This window comes from Meles meles, chromosome 17 (genome assembly GCF_922984935.1).
Source record: "Meles meles chromosome 17, mMelMel3.1 paternal haplotype, whole genome shotgun sequence".
NCBI classification, from domain to species: Eukaryota; Metazoa; Chordata; class Mammalia; order Carnivora; family Mustelidae; genus Meles; species Meles meles.
The window spans coordinates 46,558,219-46,583,079 of NC_060082.1; the positions used below are offsets into that span (position 1 = coordinate 46,558,219).

General features: G+C 36.8%; 1 protein-coding gene across 1 annotated transcript; it reads left to right on the plus strand.

Annotated features, from left to right (window-relative positions):
• The first annotated feature begins 1,245 nt into the window (after positions 1 to 1,245).
• On the plus strand, positions 1,246 to 23,323 carry LOC123928091 (complement factor H-related protein 2-like). The gene is made up of 5 exons (XM_045983150.1): positions 1,246 to 1,411; positions 4,321 to 4,515; positions 6,537 to 6,713; positions 20,570 to 20,752; positions 21,208 to 23,323. Exons 1-5 carry the CDS (start codon positions 1,354 to 1,356, stop codon positions 21,414 to 21,416), a joined length of 822 nt encoding a protein of 273 aa, XP_045839106.1. The 5' UTR covers positions 1,246 to 1,353; the 3' UTR covers positions 21,417 to 23,323.
• Positions 23,324 to 24,861: the final 1,538 nt, after the last annotated feature.

The following is a 24,861-nucleotide window of genomic DNA, read 5'->3' on the forward strand; positions in this document are numbered from 1 at the left end:
ACTGGGCTGCTTGGAGTTTTGCCCCATTCAATCTCATGTAGATTAGGAAATAATTTAAGGGGACTTATGGGGATTAATGGGGATTTCCCTGATGGGGCTCCATACATTTCTCTTCTCACCTGGCAGAGGCTCTCCCAGCCCCATACTCAGATCTCTAAGTTTCCCACAGGTGAGACTCCTGCTTTCTGCCTTAGCTCTATCATCCATGTATCAAACAGATGTGGGTGTGTTCTAAATTCATGAAATGGATAAATATGGTTTACAATTTAATTCCATTCTTTCAAAGATTGGAAACTATCCATTTTCTGTTTGCATTTACTCAATCAGTTCATTTTTGAAATTTATGGTATTTTATATCTGTTACTTTAAGCTCTTTTGCTATTCTGGAAGTACTAATTATTATATTACTAAGTTATTTAATATTTTAAAGCTAAGTAGTTATAGTAAGGAAGTAAATAAATTTCAATGTATTAACTCTATGACATTGATGACTGATTTATTTTCTCCTCCTTTATAATAATATTGTATTTTCCATATTCATTATCTGCTTGAAAACAATTCTCTTATATTAAAAAATTGTATTTTAGAAGATGACAAATATAATTGGCTATATACATGTAAACATATATCTAAAAAATAAAGAATTAATGCAATTAATAAATCAGTGAAAGGACAACTGTGAGGACATTTGAGCTATATTCCTACATGAAAAGGGAAATCGTTACATGCATCTGAACATATTTTACCCTAAATAAAAGATGACTTAAAGCACATTAGTAAAAAATGTTTAAGTGCCAAGAATATGCTGAAGCTCTTGTACTTAGTAGCATAAACTAATGTGAGTTTAAGAGTAAAGCAGTGTTTCCCTAAGCATAAGAAAATACAGATAATGGAATGGGGTCCAAATATACACACTGGTTTTCATAGACCCCTAAGTAATGAAGTAATGAAGGTAAGGACAAGAGAAAAATACAATGACAGGGACTCAGTTATTGGCATATAATTCAACCGGTTGAGAACAGAGCTGTATTGATTTTCAATGTGTGTTTAACTCAATGTTTCATGTTTTACATCACTTTTGGAGCCAGTTCTATTATTGTCTGTAAAGAAAGTTGTACAGTGTGTATCTGGAAATGAATTCAAGAAATCATTGTGAAACATTAACCAATAGAAACTGAGGGACTTTGCCAATTTCTTTGAACTTTGATATTTACTGAGCAATCACAATTAACGAGCTTCATGATAGCGCACTTAAAGTCAGGATCACACTTGGTAACAGCTAGTGAACCAGATTTGCAACTTCAAACAGCACAACTGGAATATTTATATTAATATAGCATTGGAATAACAAAAATGCTGTTACTAGTCAGTGTTATTCTCATCTTGTGGGTTTCCTGTGCTCATGGACAAGGTAAGTTGAAAACAGGTCTGAACACTTACCTTCTTTCTTAGACGTAACTTCATATCATATCTACTTACATGTGTCTATATTTTTTAATGAATTTACTAGTAAAAATAGTCTGTATTGTGGCATCATAATAGAGCACAATTTTATAGGAAAATTATCTTGTGTTTATCTAAGGAAAGAAAATGAATTGTTTTCTATTTCCTAAATGTGACAGGAAAAGGACACTCAATGCTGATTATGGAGATGTGTGAGATGCTCACACAACTTTTGGAAATATTTCACAAGAAAAGTGATATGCTGAACTCAACATATTTGGAGGTTTCTTTTTTTTTAAGCTTTTATTTATTTATTTATTTGACAGACAGAGATCACAAGTAGGCAGAGAGGCAGGCAGAGAGAGAGAGGGGAAGCAGGCTCCCCACGGAGCAGAGCCCGATGCGGGGCTCCATCCCAGAACCCTGGGATCACAACCTGAGCTGAAGGCAGAGACTTTAACCTACTGAGTCACCCAGGCACCCCTGGAGGTTTCTTATTTTTAATGTAAGAAATGGATATCTACATAATCTTGTTATGGTGATAGTTTTATGAATTCATATGTCAAAACTTCTTACGTTTAGGAGAAGTGTAATATTTGTCATATTTTTAACTACTGAAAGTCACTTAAAAATCTGAATTAATCAGTAATGATCAGCAGTTAATAGTAATTTCTGTTAATGCAAGAGGATGCTTTTTGGTTGAGATAAAGTCATTCTAAAATATTTTGGATTTGTGGGGGCACCTAGATGGTTCAGTTGGTTAAGCAACTGCCTTCAACTCAGGTCATGATCCCAGGGTCCTGGGATTGAGTCCAACATTGGACTCTCTGATCAGTGGGGGAATCTGCCTCTCCCCCTCCCCCTGCTCATGCTCTCTCTCACTCCCTCTCTCTCTTTCAAATAAATATAAAAAATCTTTAAAAAATATTGTGGATTTGAATAAGTTTAAAGTCCATGTTATTATTCATAATATGTAGATATATAACTTTTAGAGTATACCTTTATATACTTATTACTTAACAAAAACTACTTAAAATATAAAATATAAAAATATTTATCTTTATAGTACAGAATATGCATTTGTCCTAAGCTAGTAGTTTAGTTAAATAAAGTAATTTATGTTTTATTTGGTAAAACTGCTTTCTCCATTCTGACTCTTGGTTTCAGCTCAGGTCATGGTCTCAGGGTCATGGGATCAAGCCCCATGTCTGGCTCTGGGATCAGTAAGGAGTCTGCTTCTCTCCCTCTCCCCCACCCCTTCCTTCTGCTTGCACTCTAAATAAATAAACAAATTTTTAAAAAACTAAAGCTGTTAAAAACAATTATGATCAATTTAATTTTCAATAAAATTATCATCAAAATAAATTTTAATTTACATTGTTGAGTCCACTGGTAAATATTGGGTACATAACTAATTTTCAGGGAATTAAATGTAGCAAATTATTTGCTAATTTGTTTTTGCCTTTTGAGTAATATATTTTCTAGATTATATCTCTGAATTCAGTCCTTGTATATTAAAAATTATATCTCAAGACATAATATAATTGGTAGATTTTTAAACTTTAGAGAGCAATTTTTTGTACTAGTTCTAATAGCCTTTTGCTGCATATGTAAAATGTTTAAGATTTTTATTTATAAAAATTACATTTTTCCTTCCTTAATGTCTTTATAAATTCTTCATTATAATATCTTTTTAAGGCTCTTTCTTTTAAAATAAAAAACTCTCATTTCCAAATCATTATAAATGAAACTCTTAAGTGTGTTAGGATACTCCATTGCACCATTTTTGAATAGAATATAAATCACAATGCTTTACTCCTAATTTACTAAAATTCATTTTGGTAATTTGCTGTACACAGAGTTTTATATACTCTTGAAGACCATATCCAGACAATGCCCTTTACTAGCAACAATTAAAGACAACAAAACATCTCATCTAGTTTAAAACTACCCTCCCTCAGTCAATTCTTTCTGAAAGTAGCCTTTGAGATGAATGCCCTATAAGTTTGGTTTGCACCAATGTTTCTCAAAGGAGAAATTAACTAGCTCAGTGGAAGCACACTGTTTTGTATACAGAAGACATCTTTACATGTTTATTGGCATGGGTTGAATTGTGTTCCTGCAAAATTCATATGCTGAAATCCTAACTCCCAGGACCCAAGAGTGTGACTGTATACAGAAATAGGGTCTTTAGAGGGGAAATTAAATTGCAACAAGATCATTAGAGTGGCTCCTAGCCCAATAAAACTCATGTCCATATAAGAGGAGGAATTTAGGACACAGATGCATAAAGGGAAGACAATGTGAAGACCAAGGAAAAAGAGGTCATCTACAAGAAAAGGAAAGATGCCACAGAAGAAACCATTCCTGCTGACATCTGATCTCTGATTTCTAGCCTCTAGAATTACAAGAAAATTAATTCCTGATATTTAAGCCACCCATTTTATAGTTATAGTTTCATATATGTATATGTTCGCATATCTCATGTAATGTGTTGCCTAGAGTAGGAGAAGAGGGACAGAAAGGGATTTTTGAGGGGAGATCTGCAGAAGACACAGGAAGAGACAGGAAGTGAATAGAGAACTATCAATAGTCTGACCATCCCATCCCAAGTGAAATTCTTAAATCTGAGCAGTCTACTGGATAGAACCATTTTTATTCTTTCTTCAGTGTTTACATTTTAATCTTGGGTCTACTTCTGAAGAACTTAAACATCACAAATGCCTCAAATAGCTTTGTACTCTTAGTTATAGATTGTCCCAGTTCTTGAATCACAAACATAAATGGAACAATTAATTTAAATAAAATAATAAATTCATCAATATTATTAAAATAAAATATAATTATTCATGTATGATACTATTTTTTTTTCTTAAGGAGGAACTTGTGATTTTCCAGAAATAAAACATGGAAACATATATGATGAAGACATATATAAACACAGATTCCCAGCTGCTGTAGGAAAATATTTCTACTATTCCTGTGATCACAGTTTTGCGTCTCCTTCACAATCACTCTGGACTCAAATAATCTGCACAGAGGAGGGATGGTCACCAACACCAAAGTGTATCAGTGAGTAAATACCTGGTCACTATCTCATGAATTATTCAGTGCATTTAGTGGGGGAGATGGGGATGAGGGCGATGCTGGGGTGGGGGGGCTCACAGAGTTTAGACTGTCATAGAGTTGGGGGCTGGAGGAGCCAGCAAAGGCAAGATAATCATTCCTCATTTATAAGAAGCTGGTTGTGGAAATCAAATCAGAAAAAAAAAAAGTACAAACTTTTCTGGAATATCTGATCTTTCATTTTAAATATAAATAGTCAATACTGTTAACTGCTACAATTTAATTTAAACACACTCATTTGGTTATTGTATGAATGTAGATTTTCTCAAGAGAGTTTATTTGTGGGGCACCTGGGTGGCTCATTTGGTTAAGCATCTGCCTTCATCTCTGGTCATGGTGCCAGGTCCTGGGATCCAGCCCTGCATGGGGCTCCTTACTCAACAGGAAGCCTGCTTCTTTCGCTCCCATTGCCTGCTGCTCCCCCACTTGTGTGCTCACACACTCTCTCTCAGATAAAAAAAATAAAAAATAAAAAAAGAGTTTATTTGTATGTGTAATAACAGATTCAAAATGCGCTGTTCCTTCGAATATTCAAGAAGCATTTTTTTAAATTTGTTTATTTACAGCATAACAGTGTTCATTGTTTTGGCATCACACCCAGTGCTCCATGCAGTACGTGCCCTCCCTATTACCCACCACCTTGTTCCTCAACCTCCCACCCCCCCGCCCCTTCAAAACCCTCTGGTTGTTTTTCAGAGTCCATAGTCTCTCATGGTTCATCTCCCCTTCCAGTTTCCCTCAACTCCCTCTCCTCTCCATCTCCCCATGTCCTCCATGTTATTTGTTATGCTCCACAAATAAGTGAAACCATATGATACTTGACTCTCTCTGCTTGATTTATTTTGCTCAGCATAATTTCTTCCAGTCCCGTCCATGTTGCTACAAAAGTTGGGTATTCATCCTTTCTGATGGAGGCATAATACTCCATTGTGTATATGTACCACATCTTCCTTATCCATTCATCCGTTGAAGGGCATCTTGGTTCTTTCCACAGTTTGGTGACTGTGGCCATTGCTGCAATAAACATTGGGGTACAGATGGCTCTTCTTTTCACTACATCTGTATCTTTGGGGTAAATACCCAGCAGTGCAGTTGCAGGGTCATAGGGAAGCTCTATTCTTAATTTCTTGAGGAATCTCCACACTGTTCTCCAAAGTGGCTGCACCAACTTGCATTCCCACCAACAGTGTAAGAGGGTTCCCCTTTCTCCACATCCTCTCCAACACACGTTGTTTCCTGTCTTGCTAATTTTGGCCATTCTAACTGGTGTCAGGTGGTATCTCAATGTTGTTTTAATTTGAATCTCCCTGATGCTAGTGATGATAAACATTTTTTCATGTGTCTGATAGCCATTTGTATGTCTTCGTGGGAGAAGTGTCTGTTCATATCTTCTGCCCATTTTTTGATATGATTATCTGTTTTGTGTGTGTTGAGTTTGAGAAGTTCTTTATAGATCCTGGATATCAATCTTTTGTCTGTACTGCCATTTGCAAATATCTTCTCCCATTCCGTGGGTTGCCTTTTTGTTTTGTTGATCAAGAAGCATTTTTAAGCTACTTTCCTTAATTTTGTGGTTTTTACTGATCACATCTTTGTTTTTTAAAATTATATCTGTCTCACCCTCTCAATGAATACAGAGAAAAAGCAGACATGAAGAAGGCAGTGTCATGAAAGAGAAAAGTAACAAAGGCAAAGGAGAGAAAAACATCTCCTTCTCCAGAAATCAATTTAGATGATCAAATGAAAAATAAAAATGAACTTTTCTGATATCTAGAGGAATTTTGCAAATGTAAGAAGTTTTATATATGCACATGGTGATTGATGATGTTACATATTTTTTTCTTTTAAACTTGCATGAACTAATTTTTAAGAATCGAATTTTTTGTTCTTGATTTCTCTTTTGAAGCTTGTAAAATGTAATACTCTTTCATTACAAGATTTATATTCACCATCTTTTGGGTTTTTAGGGCAGTGCTTTTTCCCTTGGGTGGAAAATGGTCATTCAGCATCTTCAGGACGGATACACCTGGAAGGTGACATTGTACAAATTGTCTGTGATAAGGGTTACAGGCTTCCATATAATCAGAAGAGTATCCGATGTGCAGAACGTGGCTGGTCTTTTCCTCCTAAATGCAATAAGCTAGGTAAGTAAAATACTATCCTTTGGGATCCTGTATTTTTTTTATTTTATAAAGGTGCAGCAGCATGAAAGATATGCAACGTTGCAGTTGTGATTATCCCCCTTTTAGGTTTAGGTTTCTAATTGTATTTGAGTAGATATGAAAGTCTCTGGATAATCACTATGAAAACATTTTGTCTACTTACATGAGTTAAATATTGGTAATATTAGAAAACAGTAGTCAAGAACACAATGAAAATCTTTGAAAAATCCTTGCATGATTTAGTAACACAAACTTGATGCTTATGATGAAATTATGCAAAATTAGTTGACACAGCATGAGGATAAATTAAATATTAAATATTACATAGTGTAATAGTTAAAATACCACATGTGCATGATATTGTTGCCAGGGAACATAGCTACTTGGCACTTATCTTTTTTGGCAAGTGCTAAATTGATCTCACTTAAAGACTAGCACCAACGTATTGATAATTTCCACATTGTTAGAACTTTATACTTCTGAAATCCAGGTTTTCAGGATATAATTTAGAACATGGAAAATTCCTTCATAAAAAAATACATAAAAATAGGAATCTATTGGAACTGAAGAGCTGGATTTTCTCATACTTTTTTATTTATTTATTTTTTATTTTTTTAAATTTATTTTTATTTGTTTATTTACAGCATAACAGTGTTCATTGTTTTGGCATCACACCCAGTGCTCCATGCAGTACGTGCCCTCCCTATTACCCACCACCTGGTTCCTCAACCTCCCACCCCACCCCCACCCCCCCCGCCACCCCTTCATAACCCTCTGGTTGTTTTTCAGAGTCCATAGTCTCTCATAGTTCATCTCCCCTTCCAGTTTCCCTCAACTCCCTCTCCTCTCCATCTCCCCATGGATTTTCTCATACTTTTAATGGAAACAAAGAAATTACTGGATGTGAGTAAGGAATAATAAGATTCCTAAAGCATAGTCAAAGTCTCCAAAGGAACAGTGTCTATTCTAGCCTTTCATATTTTCCCCCTAATTATTAATTCATCTAATAAATATTTATTGTGAACTTGTATATGCCAAGCAGGACCACAACGATGCGAGATCAGTGCTCTACAAGAGTCAGTGTCTCTTTATTCACAGACTATAATGTCAAGTGGAAAACTGACAGTAAAACTAACAATAATTTTACAAAAAAGAAAATAGAAACTTAAAGATAATGAATCATGTACATCATAAAAGATAATATTAATAAAATGACTGGAAGAAGGGCATATTTCACATGAGATAGTTTTTGAATCTTCTCCAAGCTTAAGGATGGCATCTGGATAGGAGTTAGATCAATTGCCTGAAGGCATTAAAAGGTTTGGACCCATTGAAACAAAATGAGGAGGTCTATATGGTTGGCTCATGATAAAGCAGAGTTTTGAATTAATTAATTTAGAAGTTATAGGCCAAAGCACATATTTTGGATTTTAGTCTATGTGCAGTAAGAAACCTCTGGGAGATTTTCATCAGGCAAATGACACAAAATGAGTTTAAAACAAGATCATTATGGATGCTATTTTGAAAATGAATCTGGAGTGACCAAGAAGAGAAGAAGGGAGGGGGGCCAGTAGGAAGAATGTTACCATCATCTAGATGTGGCAAATAGATGTTTATTTATTAGAGGATATCTTCATTTCTCTGGGGTAAAATAAAATGGGAAAAAAAAGCATTTTTTTTTCTGGAGTTGTAGTTTATGTTATATGCAATGTAGAAAAATAGAGAATTGAACTGTCTAGCACAGGTTGAATATTACAGTATATCAAGTATACTTTTAAATAGACGGAAAACAAAAAAAAAAAACTCGAAAAGAATCTTAATACCGTGAACTTATGCAATGTTATTTGTCAATTATATCTCAGTAAAGTTGGGGAAAAAAGAAGCAAGTCTCTTGTAGACAGCAATATATGATTCCCACTTCCTTTCTCTAAAACTTTGCTTTTTAATTGGAGAGTTTATTTCATTTAAAATAATTACTGATAACAAAGTTCTTAGCACTGCAAAAAACACTTCAGAATTTACTTCAGCATTTCTTTACCATTGTCCTCTATACCTTCATTTAGCTTCAAGTTCTTTTTTTTTTTTAAGATTTTATTTATTTGACAGAGATCACAAGTAGGCAGAGAGGCAGGCAGAGAGAGAGAGGAAGGAAAGCAGGCTCCCCGCTGAGCAGAGAGCCCTATGCGGGGCTCGATCCCAAGACCCTGAGATCATGACCTGAGCCGAAGGCAGAGGCTTTAACCCACTGAGCCACCCAGGCGCCCCTAGCTTCAAGTTCTGATACGTCAGCCTTTCTTATAGGTCATGTCTACTTGTAACAAATTCCCTCAATTTTTATTTATTAGAGGATATCTTCATTTCTCTTCAATCTTGAAGGATGTTATTGCTTGATGTAAAACTGTTGCTTGATAGTTTTTTTCCCCTTTTAAATATTTCTTATACCTGCTTCCTGGATTCCATGGTTTCAAAGGTGAAATTGACTTGCCGTTAATTAGGACCTCGTATATGCAATGCAATGCTTCTTCTTTGCTACTTTCAAGATTATCTCTTATCTTTGGATTTGATTTGATACTTTGATTCTAATATATCTCAGCATAGACCTCTGAGTCTTGAGTTTTCTCCTTGGACTTTGTTGAGATTCTTGGATGTGTAGATCTTTTATCAAATTTGGGACAGTTTCACCTATTAATTTTAACAGTAGTTTATTATTCTTCATTCTTTTTCTTACTGTTTCTCTTTTGACCTAACTTCAAGTCCATTGATTCTATCTCTCTCTTTTTTATTATGTTATGTTAGTCACCACACAGTACATCATTAGTTTTTTTTTTTTTTTAATTTTATTTTTTTGACAGATAGAGATCACAAGTAGGGAGAGAGGTAGGCAGAGAGAGAGAGAGGAGGAAGCAGGCTCCCCGCCAAGCAGAGAGCCCGATGCGGGGCTCGATCCCAGGACCCTGGGATCATGACCTGAGCGAAAGGCAGAGGCTTTAACCCACTGAGCCACCCAGGTGCCCCACATCATTAGTTTTTGATGAGTGTTCCATGATTCATTGTTTGTGTATAACACCCAGTGCTCCATGCAATACATGCCCTCCTTAATACCCATCACCAGGCTCACCCATCCCCCCCTCCCCCTCCTCTCTAAAATCCCGAGTTTGTTTCTGGAGTCCATTGTCTCTCATGGTTTATCTCCCCCTCCGATGTCCCCTCTTCATTTTTCTCTTCCTTATCCTAATGTCCTCCATGCTATTCCTTATGTTCCACAAATAGGTGAAACCATATGACAATTGATGTCTCTGCTTGACTTATTTCACTCAGCATATTCTCCTCCAGTCCCATCCATGTTGATGCAAAAGCTGGATATTCATCCTTTCTGATGGTTGAGTAATATTCCATTGTATATATGGACCACATCTTTATCCATTCTTCTGTTGGTGGACATCTCTGCTCTTTCCACAGTTTGGCTATTGTGGACATTGCTGCTATGAACACTAGGGTGCATCTGGCCCTTCTTTTTACTACATCTGTATCTTTGGGGTAAATACCATTAGCACAATTGCTGGGTAATAAGGTAACTATTTTTAATTTTTTGAGGAACCTCCATACTGTTTTTCAAAGTGGCTGCACCAACTTTCATTTCCACTGACAATGTAAGAGGGTTCCCCTTCTCCACAGTCTCCAACATTTGTTTTTTCTTGCCTTGTCAATTTTTGCCATTCTAACTAGTGTAAGGTGATATCTTTTTTTTTTTTTAAAGATTTTATTTATTTATTTGACAGACAGAGATCACAAGCAGGCAGAGAGGCAGACAGAGAGAGAGGAGGAAGCAGGCTCCCTGCCAATCAGAGAGCCCGATGCGGGGCTAGAACCCAGGATCCTGGGATCATGACCTGAGCTGAAGGCAGAGGCTTTAACCCACTGAGCCACCTAGGTGCCCCAAGTGTAAGGTGATATCTTAATGTGGTTTTGATTTGAATTTTCTTGATGGTTAATGATGATGAACATATTTTCATGTGTTTGCTAGCCATTTGTATGTCTTCTTTTGAGAAGTGTCTGTTCATGTCCTCTGCCCATTTTTTGACTTGATTATTTATTTTTTGGGTGTTGAGTTTGAAAAGTTCTTTATAGATCTTGGATATCAGTCCTTCATCTGTAGTGTCATTTGCAAATATCTTCTTCCATTCTGTAGTTTGCCTCTTTGTTTTATTTACTATTTCCTTTGCTGTGCAGAAACTTTTGATCTTGATGAAGTTCCAAAAGTTCATTTTTGCTTTTGTTTCCCTTGCCTTTGGAGACAAGTCTTGAAAGAAATTGTTGTGGCCTATGTCAAAGAGGTTACTGTCTATGTTCTCCTCTAGGATTTTGATGGATTACTGTCTCACATTGAGGTCTTTCATCCATTTAGAGTTTATCTTTGGGTATGGTGTAAGAGAACGGTTGAGTTTCATTCTTCTATACATAGCTGTCCAGTTTTCCCAACACCATTAATTGAAGAGACTGTCTTTTTTCCACTGGATATTTTTTCCTGCTTTGTCAAAGATTACTTGACCAGAGTTGAAGGTCCATATCTGGGCTCTCTATTTGTTCCATTGATCTATGTGTCTGTTTTCATGTCAGTACTATGCTGTCTTGGTGATCACAGATTTGTAATATAGTTTGAAATCAGGCAATGTGATGCCCCAGCTTTGTTTTTCTTTTTCAACATTTCCTTGGTGATTCAGGGTCTCTTCTGGTTCCATACAAATTTTAGGATTGTTTGTTCCAGCACTTTGAAAAATACTGATGGTATTTTGATTGGGATGGCATTGAAAGTATAGATTGCCCTTGGCAGCATAGACATTTTAACAATGTTTATTCTTCTGATCCATGAGCATGGAATCTTTTCCCATCTTTTTGTGTCTTCCTCAATTTCTTTTATAAGTGTTCTGTAGTTCCTAAAGTATAGATCTTTACCTCTTTAGTTACGTTTATTCCAAGGTATCTTATGGTTTTTCTGTGCCATTGTAAATGGAATCAATTCTCTAATTTCTCCTTCTACAGTTTCATTGTCCGTGTATAAAAATGCAACTGATTTCTGTCCATTGATTTTCTATCCTGCCTTGTTGCTGAACTGCTGTATGAGTTCTAGTAATTTGAGGGTGGAGTCATTTGGGTTTTCCACATACAGTATCACATCTGTGAAGCAAGAGAGATTGACTTCTTTGCCAATTTGAATACATTTTATTTCTTTTTGTTGTCTGATTGCTGTTGCTAGGACTTCTTGTACTACGTTGAACAATAGTGGTGAGAGTGGTGTTCTTTTCATGTTTCTGATCTTAAGGGAAAGGCTCTTAGCTTTCCTCCATTGATGTTACTCACTGTAAGTTTTTCAAAGATGGATTTTTAGAAATTTTTAATCAGGAAAGGATAATGTATTTTGTCAAATGGTTTTTCTGCATCAATTGAGAGGACCATGTGGTTCTTGTCTCTTCTTTTATTAATATGTTCTATCACATTTATTGATTTGTAAATGATTAATGACCCTTGCATCCCAGGGATAAATCTCACCAGGTTGCAGTGGATAATCCTTTTAATGTATTATTGGATACTATTGGCTAGGATCTTGTTGAGAATCTTGGCATCCATATTCATCAGGGATACTGGCCTGAAATTCTCCTTTTTGATGGGTCTTTGCCTGGTTTTTGAATGAAGGTAATGCTGGCCTCATAGCAAGAGTCTAAAAGTTTTCCTTCTGTTTCTATTTTTTGAAAAAGCTTCAGGAGAATAAGTATTATTTCTTCTTTGAATGTTTGGTAGAATTCCCCAGGGAATCCATCAGGTACTGGGAGGTTTTTGATCACTGCTTCAATCTTGTTACTGGTTATTGGTCTATTCCGGTTGTCAGTTTCTTCCTGATTCAGTCTTTTTTAGAGGTTTCTAGGAAGGCATCCATTTCTTCCAGGTTGCTTAATTTATTGGCATATAGTTGTTGATAATAATTCCTAATAATTGTTTCTATTTCCTTGGTGTTAGTCATGATCTCTAATTTTATTAATTTGGGGCCTTTTTCTTTTCTTTTGGATAAGTCTGACCAGTGGTTTACTGATCTTATTAATTCTTTTTTTTTATTTGTTTATTTTCAGCATAACAGTGTTCATTGTTTTTGCACCACACCCAGTGCTCCATGCAGTACATGCCTTCCCTATTACCCACTACCTGGTTCCTCAACCTCCCACCCCCCTGCCCCTTCAAAACCCTCTGGTTGTTTTTCAGAGTCCACAGTCTCTCATGATCTTATTAATTCTTTCATAGAACCAGGTTCTAGTTTTGTTGATGTGTTCTACTGTATTTCTTGTTTCAATTTCATTGATCTCTGTTTAATCTTAATTACTTCCCCTCTAGTGCAAGGGTTAGGCTTAATTTGTTGATTTTCCAGTTCTTTAAGATGTAAAGAAAGCTGGTGTATTCTGGATTTTTCAGTGTTTTTGAGTGAGGCTTGGATAGCTATGTATTTCCCCCTTAGAACCATCTTTGCTGTATCCCAATAGGTTTTGACCAATGTGTTTTCATTCTCATTGGTTTCCATGAACTGTTCTTCTCTGATTTCCTGGTTGACCCAAATGTTCTTGAGCAGGACAGACTTTAGCTTCCAAGTGTTTGAATTTCTTCCAAATTTTTCTTTTAATTGAGTTCTAGTTTCAAAGCTTTGTGGTCTACAAATATGCAGGGAATAATCTCAGTGTTTTAGTATCAGTTGAGCCCTGATTTGTGACCCAGTATGTGGTCTATTCTGGATAAAGTACCATGTGCGCTTACTATTTCTTGCAAGGCCGGCTTAGAGGTCACATATTCTTTCAGTTTTTGCTGGTTTTGGAAGCTCTTTATTGCCCTATCTATCCTAAATGACAGCCTTGCCAGATAAAGTACTCTTGGCTACATTTTCTTCTTATTTAGTACCCCGAATATGTCTTGCCAGCTCTTTCTGGTTTGCCAGGTCTCTGTGGATAGCTGTGATATTATTCTGATGTTCCTTCCTCTGTATGTAAGGAATATCTTCCCTCTAACTGCCCTTAAGATGCTTTCCTTGGTTTTAGGATTCACGAGTTTTACTATTACATGCCTGGGTATTGATTGATTCTCCTTGATCTTGGAAAGGGTTTGCTCTGCTCTAGGACAGGAGTGCTTGTTTCATTCCCCAGATTAGGGAAGTTCTCATGTAGGATTTACTCAAATATACCTTCGAGTCCTCTCTCTCTCCACCTGTTCAGGGATCCCGATATTTCTGACATTGGAATGTTTCATGGCATCATTTATTTCTCTAATTCTGTTTTCATGGATTCTAAGCTGTTTGTTCCACACCTCCTCCTGTTCCTCCTTTTCTATCACTTTGCCTTCTAGATCACTAATGTTAGGATATCTAGATTAGATTAGACCTCATTGATAGTATTTTTAAGTTCTGCCAGATCAGCTCTCATTTCAGCCCTTAGAGAATCTATGTTGCCATTAATAGTTTTCTCCAACCTGGCTATTTTCTGCATAACTGTTACCCTGAAATATAAGCAATTATCTTGCTTATATCCATATCCATTAGTTCTGAGCAGAGGTTACAGTCTGAGTTTTTCCTGTGGTGGGGGTTCCTCCTTTTAGTCATTCTGTTGAAGGGTGGTTGAGGGAATGTACAGAACCCAAATTATTGACCACAACCCAAGCAAGATGCACCTGTTTTATAGGGACCTTAGGGTTGTTGGCCTCTTGTCCTTTCAGCCTGTCTTCTGGGGGAGGGGCCAGCTGCACTGCTACTCAGGCAACCCTTTTTGGACAGAGTTGCCCTGCTCCCTGTGGGGTGGAGGATGGGCTCAGTGAAAACTAGTTTTGTGGGTCTTTTGTTCTCTGGCAGCTTTCCCTGGTGGGTTTCTCTGTCTCTTCCAGGAGTCAGAGCAGAAGTGACCATATCCAAACCTTTGTCTCAGAAAAGAGAGATTGCACTCTGTCTTTACTGACTTTTCTAGACCACACTGACTCTGTTTCTGTCTGTGCTGCTAAAAACCACAGTGTCCTGGGTTGTGTGCCCCACAGCAGCAGTCCCATCCCTTGCTTCCAGTGATGGGCATATCTCTGGCTTTGTGCTTCTAAAACTGTCAGACACCCCAGTTCACACACATGCCCTGCAGCTCCAGGTTTTAGTCTGGGGGGCTTCCCTAAAGTCCTTTCCCTGCTGTTACTGGTCTGCGAGTCTGTGCCTGGTCCCCAGTGAGAGAGGCTTTTGCACTTCTGTGTTATTTCACCTTCCTGGTGCCAGCATTTATAGCGGCTCCCTCCCCCTTCCATTTATCTGCCTTCCATTTATCCCCCTTCCGATATCTGCCTTCAGAATCCCAGCTTCCTGCTTCATACCTTGAGAACAACTGCTAGAGATATTCCGTTTGTAGAGATCCAGATATATCTTCTTACATCTCGGGCTGATATGATGAGTGTTCAGAGTGGTCTGGTAGATATATAGCTCAATTCAGGGGACCAGTTGAAATAGGATCCCCTACTCCTCTGCCATCTTGTCCTCCTCCCCTTCTCTCTTTTGTTATATTTTCTTTCCTGCTTAGAGATTTCTCCTTCAGTCATTCTTTAGGGTAATTATGCTGGCAACAAATTCTCTCAATTTTCTTTTGTCTGAGACTATCTTATTTTCCTATATTCCTAAAGGATATAGAATTTGAAGTTGGGAGTTCTTTTATTCCATCACTTTTAAAATCTTGGGTCATTTGTCCTGGCTTTGTTAGTTTTGAATACATTTGAATCATTGTTTGCCTATTGGTTCTACATTATTTCTCCAGCTACATATAGGATTTTTTTTCTTTTTCTTTAATTTTCAGCAATTTGATAATGATGTGTCTCAATATGGAGTAGAGCTTGCACAGTTTCCTAAAGTATATTTATATGTCACATACATTTGGGGAAATTCTTGACTACATTTATTTAAGTATTTTTTTTTTTTTAGCTCTACATCCTTTCCCTTTTATAGAATGCCAATCTTATTTATTTTCCCACAAGTCCCTGCAGTCTGTTAATTTTGTATATTTTCATTCTACTTTTAGATTAGATAATTTCTATTCATCTATATTCAACATCAATGATTCATTCTTCTATTATCTCTAACTTATTACTGAGCTCCTTCCAGTGAGGATTTTTTAGATGTTATCTTACGTACTTTTCAACGTATAATTCTTACTTAGTTCTTTAAATTTGATATCAAAGAGTTCCTCAATCTGAATGATCTCGGAGTTAGCATATATTCATTTTCTTTTCTCTTTTGAGATTTTCCTAAATCTTGGTCTGATGAGTAATTTCCAGTTGTATCCTGGACCATTGGGATATAATGTAATGAGAATTCGGATTTTATTTAAACCTTCTAGTTGATCAGTCCTCCACAGATAAAACTCTTGCAGACAAAGGAGGCAATGCATTATTAGTGCTGGACAGAAGTAAAAGTCCTATCACTTATCTTTGCTGACATCTCCCTGGACTGGGAGCACCAAGCAAGGTACATTTCCAACTATGCACTTGGCTTCCACTGATAACATGGGAGAGGAGAAGTAATTTATTGCTGCAACTGTGGACATAAGAATTGCATAAGCAGTCAGCCTCTGCTGATGTGGGAAGGGCAAGCCCTACCTTGTTTGTTAGGGCTGGTTGAAATATAAGCTACCCACTTAGCCTTTGCTGATTGATAGGCAGTCTGCAGTGTTTCATAGTATTTTTTCTATGATAAGTTAGGTGTTATTAAAAAAAAAAAAACATCTGTTTTTGTAGCTGAAATCAAGAGTCAGATGCTTAACCAACTGAGCTACTCTGGAGACCCCAAAGTAATATGTTTAAATGGAACCTGGACAGAACCACCTCAGTGTGAAGGAAGATTATCTTATATCCCCTCAAGTTTTAGAGAACTTATTGAAGATAAAATATATTGCTATAAATATGACATAAAGTGGTACTTTGGGATTTTTTTAAAAGTTAAAAGTTTTATTTCTACAAATCACAGCTGATAAGCACGAAGGCCTTTACCTGTAGAGACTATGCTCCAACTCAGGCTGGGAGCACCACTCTGGGAGAAGAGCTGGGCTTCCAGGAGAGGGGGTGGTGCAAGCGGCTGAAACCTGGGAAGTCCAAAGTTCAGGGTCAGGAGGGTTCAAGCTTCAGGCCCTCAGCCAGAGTAAGAGTGGCCCTGGCAGCACATTATGTACTCGCATTGATCTAGCCCACTTCCAGCTTGCTTTTGGGAAACCAGTAATTGCAGTTCGTCCCCAGAATTGGTGTCCCATGTCTGAATGAAGCACAGGCAGCATAAATTCTCATACCTCTGCTTTTTCCATTTTGCAATCAGGTTTTTATCCGCATAACCTTCTTTAATACAATATTCATATTGTTTCTGCTTATGGATTTCTGCTTCTGAAAGAGGACAAAAATATAGTAGGTTTTCTGGTGGTGGATGCTAAGATAGACCACAGAGATTGCACTTTCCTCTTTCCCTCATGAAGTTCTGGCAGCTTCTCTTATCCTCTGATCTAATTCATCCAGTGTTGGCTCCATCAACTCCCAACCATCTGAAGGAGGTTTCTGGCTTCTTTTGACTTTAGGCATTTTCCCCACAAGATGATTTGCAAAGATCGTCCACTTCCTAAGAGTGTAACAGAAAGACCTCTGGTCTCTTCAGTTATAGGCTTGGGTTCTTGTCCAGCTCTACCAAATACTACTCTGTGACTTTGGGAAGGTCACATTCCCTTTCTGGTCCAGTCTTGTCTGAACCACCATCAGCACCAGTTGCCATTTCTCTTCTATGGAATATTTTAAAAAATACAAATAAAATGATGGTACTTAAAATTCAATTTTGAGGGGGCAGGCTGAACTGTAATGTAGTACATTTGTTTCATGAAAGATTTGGCCAGATTAAAAGAAAAATTGGAATCACAGAGAATTCCCTGTCTCAAACATTATGACACTCAATTATTTCTTGAGGAACAAATGCATTAAACCTACCTTAAGTACATTTGACAACCCAAAAATTCCACTTTGAGACATGGAATAGGCAGCTAGGATGTGCTCATAGAAGGTGATATAAATTTGGGGCTTCTTCAGCATGTGGATTATATTTCAAGGTAGCTTACTAGCTGAGTTTACCCAGGAGATTAGTGAATACTAAGTCCAAGTATTTGGTCATAGAAGTACCTAGTATTTTCTGGAAATAAAGAGGAACCCAACAAAGGTGCTTTTATATTGGCCCTTTGTAGTATTTCAAATCAACTTTTGGCTGGCATATATATTTTCTTATCTTTTACTTTGAACCCACCTATGTTTTCATGTTTGAAGAGTTTCTTATAGATACTGTATAGTTGGGTCTTGTTTATACGTCATCCTGCCATTTTCAGCCTTTAAATGAAGTATTTAAACCATTCACACTTAAAGTAATTATTGATAGATTAGGGGCTGTAACAACAATTTTATTATTTATTTTGGGTGTGTTTCTTTTGTTTCTCATTCCTGTTTTCTTGTCTTCCCTGTGGATTTTGGGAACATTTAAAAATAATTTTATTTTATATATCTATATTGTTTTTGAATGTTTTTCTTTGTGTAGTTTTATTAGTGTTGCTGTAGGTATGAAGATGCACACATACAGCTTATCACTACCACCGGTATTGACATTTTACCACATCAAGTGAAATACGGGAAACTTGCTTCCATTTAGGTCAATTTACTCTCCCCACATTTTTAAACAGAAAGCTCTTAAGTATTTCCTCCACATACATTATCATGTGATATAGTTTTGTCTCCCTCTCTGATTTCTTCATCTGGCCTCTTTTGATCAAGGTGGACAAAAGGGTGGTCTTATATTTCCTCTCTGGTGTTTCTCTGGAATATTTCAGGTACTGTAAGAGATACCTCTGTCTTGCTAGGCCTGGGCATCTCTCTCTTTTTTTTTTAATTTTAAATTTTTTATTTTTTATAAACTTATAATGTATTTTTATCCCCAGGGGTACAGGTCTGTGAATCGCCAGGTTTACACACTTCACAGCACTCACGATAGCACATACCCTCCCCAATGTCCATAACCCCACTCCCCCTCTCCCAACGCCCCCTGCCCCCACAACCCTCAGTTTGTTTTGTGAGATTAAGAGTCACTTATGGTTTGTCTCCCTCCCAATCCCATCTTGTTTCATTTATTCTCCTATCCCCCTAACCCCCCATGTTGCATCTCCACTTCCTCCTATCAGAGAAATCATATGATAGTTGTCTTTCTCTGATTGACTTATTTCACTAAGCATGATACCCTCTAGTTCCATCCACATCGTTGCAAATGGCAAGATTTCATTTCTTTTGATGGCTGCATAGTATTCCGTTGTGTATATATACCATATCTTCTTTATCCATTCATCTGTTGATGGACATCTAGGTTCTTTCCATAGTTTGGCTATTGTAGACATTGCTGCTATAAACATTCGGGTGCACGTGCCCCTTCGGATCACTCCGTTTGTATCTTTAGGGTAAATACCCAGTAGTGCAATTGCTGGGTCATAGGGTAGTTCTATTTTCAACATTTTGAGGAACTTCCATGCTGTTTTCCAGAGTGGTTGCACCAGCTTGCATTCCCACCAACAGCGTAGGAGGGTTCCCCTTTCTCCGTATCCTCACCATCATCTGTCATTTCCTGACTTGTTAATTTTAGCCATTCTGATTGGTGTGAGGTAATATCTCATTGTGGTTTTTTTTTAATATTTTATTTATTTGACAGAGAGAAATCACAACTAGGCAGAGAGGCAGGCAGAGAGAGAGGAGGAAGCAGGCTCCCTGCGGAGCAGAGAGCCCGATGCGGGGCTCGATCCCAGGACCGTGGGATCATGACCTGAGCTGAAGGCAGGGGCTTTAACCCACTGAGCCACCCAGGTCCCCCCTCATTGTGGTTTTGATTTGTATTTCTGGGCATCTCTTTTTATGTTGGAAGCAGAAATGTTTCTACCTCATCTTGGCAGAACAGGAAGCCAGCAGTTCCCTTTCATGTTATACAAATTTGCAATTCTCTGAGTTTTACTAATGGGGAGGATATTTATTTTGTAATAAAAATGAAAATCAAAAGAAAATGACTAGAGATCATACCATTTGCTTTGACATGGATACATGGAGGGACTTATGCTAAGTGAAATAAGTCAAGCGGAGAAAGACAATTGTCATAAGGTTTCACACATATGTGGAACATAAGGAAGAACATAGAGGACCACAGAAGAAGGGAGGGAAAACTGAATGGGAAGAAATCAGAGAGGGAGACAAACCATGAGAGATTCTGGACTCCAGGAACTAAACTGAGAGTTACAGAAAGGAGCGGGCTGGGGGAAGGGGTAGCCCAGTGATGGGTATTAAGGAGGGCACGTGTTGTGATGGGCACTGGGTGTTATATGCAACTAATGAATTGTTGAACACAACATCAAAAACTAATGATGTACTATATGTTGGGTAACTGAACATAATAAAAAAATGACTAGAGATCTAATAGACATTACAAAATGTTGTATGTAAAAATAATGACATTTCTGTATCTAAGCCATCCATCTGTTCAGCTTATAGTCTCTAAGAAAAGCATTTTTAAATACTGAAATAAGGCAAAGCAGATATATTTGCTAACACCTTATGGGTGCTTTCATGTGGGGTGAAAGAAAGGACTTAAATATGTAACTCTCCTTTGAAGTGATTAAAATTTCTTCAATGAATCCTTTGTGTTAGTAGAAATCACATGTCTTAATATTAAGGACTGAGCTATATTTTTATTGCTTTTCTGTATTTTTTTTGGTCTTCCAATAAATCATATAATGGTTTTTTAGACCTTGAAGGAAAATGTGGGCCCCCTCCGCCCATCGACAATGGAGACATTACCTCATTCCCATTAACAGCTTATGCTCCGGGATCATCAGTTGAGTACCGATGCCAGACCTTCTATGCACTTCAGGGAAACAGGACTATAATATGTAGTAATGGACAGTGGTCGGAACCACCGAAATGCTTAGGTAAATACTTTAATATTCTCATGGATCCTGGGAAAATTTATGTAATGAATACGATGTTTTCCTATTTATAGAATTTTCATGGATGAACAAACAACAATTCTGTTGAATTCTTGACTACCAAATATTAATATATGAGGAAATCAAGTGGGAGAAATTCTTGTTCAAGCAATAATAGCAAAAAAGATTCTTTAATAAAAGCTCTTCAGGTGATAGCTGACATTTTGTATCTTTGATTATAATACCTAATTATTGCACAGTAAACACAGTACCTCATTTTTATATCCTTTGTTTAAAATGATTTAAGTCTACATGATGGATTTTCAGTGAGTTAGTTTGGAAAAGTTTTTGAGAATGAAGTGCTAGGCCAGTGTAGAATATTCTACTTGAAAGTTTGAAATTCTGTGCCAGATATTTGCATACTACCTAATGTTTTATGTTCATTTTTGTACTTTCAGATGCATGTGTGGTATCAGAAGAAATCATGGAAAAACACAACATACAGTTGCGATGGAGACATGAGAAAAAAGTTTATTCTAAAACAGGGGATATTATTGAATTTACATGTAAATTTGGATATCGAAGAAAGTCACAAGGTGACTCATTTCGAACAACCTGTCAGGAAGGGAAACTGACGTATCCCACTTGTGTACAAAGCAATGATTAAGATACAGTCCTAAAATTAAAATGTGTACATTTATTCTGAAGTTTCCATTATGAATCCAATTCTTCTCAGTTATTTTTTCAACTATTACTCATTTTTATTCATAAATCAGAATTTGTGTTAAATAGGATGTTGATGATAGATATAACCTGAGGGACAAATGAATCACTTTTTAAAAACACCATATTGGGGTGCCTGGGTGGCTCAGTGGGTTAAAGCCTCTGCCTTTGGCTCAGGTCATGGTCCCAGGGTCCTGGGATCGAGCCCCGTGTCGGGGTCTCTGCTCCGCGGGGGCCTGCTTTCTCCTCTCTCTCTCTGCCTGCCTCTCCACCTACTTGTGATCTCTGTCTGTCAAATAAATAAAAATAAAATCTTTTAAAAAACCACCATATTAAAACTTGGTGAACTAAAATGCTATGTGTCCTAGTCAGAATATCTGTGGCAAGAAATTAATTGTGGTCACTTCAATGCCTGCTCCTTTCCATCCTTCTCCTAACTTTCTCAAAGATTTCTCCATAACTCCTGGGGCTTCCTGAGGCTCTCTATTTCAGAAAAAATGGGGGGAAAATGCTTGCACTCATCTTCAAAGTCATTTCACCTCACAACATAGAAACCCAACTGTGTCATACCTATGTTATCTATAAGATATAAGAACTTATTTAGTTTGCTTATCTCTCAATAGATAGATATGCCAAAAAATGATGAAATGCATGATCTCTTATGTATATCTAGCAAACATAATAATTCAAACAAATCATAAAGAGGAGTTCAAAAAAAAAAAAAAAACAAATCTAATTAGGTGTATAACTATTATTACATTAAAAGTGACTTCAAAAGTCCAATATCAACTATAGACACACACACACACAATGCTTTGAATACTGAATAAATGTTTATAGAATAAAGGCTGGCAGAAAGCACAAAAATTTATAATAACTATAATTGAATTTACAGATAATAGAGGGAAGAGGAGCTGTTTAATTCCTTTATACTTACCTGTATTTTTCAATTTTTCTATCTTTAATATATATCACCTTTGAACCATTGGATATCTAATTTTAAAATAAAGATATATAAAAAGTAAGACAAGATACATTGTGAACTATAAAGACCTCTGGTGATTATCCTCAGATCTAAAAACATTTTCATGATTTTGCTGGTATGGAGGGCTTTGGAAACAATCAATGACAAGAGTCTGAAATACGATTTTTATATTCATACATTTCAAACAACATAATTAGTTAATATTGGTTGACTATAAACATTTTAAATTTCTACAAAAACACAACTTTAAGGTGAAAATAAAGATATACATAATTAAGATGAAAATATTTTAAGGTGATATCTTGTAACTTTGCATTGCATCAAATCAAGTGCATTCCTGCTTAGAATGAGAAACCTGTCTGTTACCAATGGAGTCAATTTATATAAATGTGAATCATTGGCAACAGCCAGTTTTCTCACATATAAGGAAACACTGTTAGATTTGGCAAGTTATCTTTGCTATTAATGCTAGCGCTTGTGTATACATACTATTCTCCAAAACCTCTCACCTAATGTTTGTAAAATCCATATATGATACTTGCATAAAATCAATTATTTCAAAATAGTGACTTTTAAGATCAGTTGTATCTTTTTTTTTTTGCAATTTTTGTCATTCTTGTGTAAAGGTGAGTGCTAATTTATTAACTCTGTTTAAACTTTCACCTAATATGATTTGGTAAATCTTTATTTTTGCTATTTATTTTCAATTTTTGGAGTAAGGATTTGATGTAATAGTGACCTGTGATTGCTTTAAAGACTTTTAAAACATGGTATTGGCCTGGATTTGTGAATTTTTACTCAATTTGTTGCAATCAATTGTAATTATTATTCTTTGAAGCATAAATAATCCCAAATTTGGCTAGTGAGTGGCTTGCAACTGGCTCCTGATTGCTTTGTTATATCCCCCTTAGTCTGAGTATTTCTCTTCTTTTTAGTACAAAATGACATTCCAGGCTCACTGTCTACTTCCCCGCACAACACCCATAACTGTACATCTTTCCAAGAAGTTCTGATTCCTTTTATCAGAGCACAGTATTTAGAATCCAAGTAGTACTAGTCATGCTAGTTGGAAGTGTTCAATACCATTGAAGTGTCTTTACTTCCAGGGTCTTCTGGTTGTCAGCAATTTGAAATAGAAATGAACTTTCAAATTCATTAGTTCTTATTGGATTTTCCAATTCAAGTATGGTAATGTAGGGTTACAAAAATTCTTTTTAACACATTTCCCCCTTTCGTCTTTATGTATATATTCTTATATTTCAATATCCATGAAAATAGTATCAAAAGTGCCACGCAAACATTTCTATTACCAGTTAAACTAGAAAATGAAGGTTAAAATGTCATGTGTTTATTTTGTCCCAGGATGCTTGACTCTGAGTTTGAGTACTTTCTTAAAAAGCAACTTAAAGTGATTCTTATCTGATTGACTCTCTTATCAGATTAAGTTTTACATTTATTTGAATTCATATTTTTTTCAGTTTTAGATTTTGCTGCTTATTTTTCTAATCTAACTTAAAAAAGTGGAAAAGATCTACATGTTTTAGAAGGCAGATTACTGTGAGAAGGGTCTTCACGCTGAGTAGTCTTCCTTCTGTCATACCTCTTCCCTCACTGAATAAGGTTATAATTTTATTAATTTCTGACATCCTTCCAGTGTCCATTAATCTCTCTCTTTCTCTTTTTATTTTTTTTAGCGAGGCAGAGAGAGCCCATAAGTAGGTGGGTGGTGAGGGGCAGAGAGAGAGACTCTTAAGCAGGCTCCATGCTCAGTGTGGGGCCCAATGCAGGGCTCTGTCTCACAATGCTTAGATCATGACCTGAACTGAAATCAAGAATAAGTCACTTAATGGACTAAGCCACCCTGGCTCCCCTAATCTTTCTTTTTTTTAAAAAAAAATTATTTTTTTAATTACTTTTCATTGTTTATGCACCACACCCAATGTTCCATGCAATACATGCCCTCCACAATACCCACCACCAGGCTGGCCCAACTTCACCCCCCACCCCTTCAAAACCCTCAGACTGTTACACATTTATCTGTCCCTTGTTATTTTCATTTTAGAATGTATCTCACTCAGACCATTCTGAGTTTTACTATTACAGATAACAAATAACAAACCCTTCAGATGGAGGAAGCCTGTCCCTTTGCAAATTTTCTGAGACGGTGGCTGCAAAACTGACAGTGACCCCTCTTGGACTTGCTGCCTGATGGGGACCCAGGGTGTCTCCCAGAACATTCTCCACTGCAAAGCAATCCAGTTCCTGCCATTATCTCTTCAGGAGGAATGGGAGCCTAGGGTGGGTGAGGACTTGCAATGAGGCAGATCTGTTGTTCCCTTGAGACCCAGGCCTGTGACTTGGCCTCTCAGAATCTCTCATATCCAGAGGTTTTACGCAGGTTTAT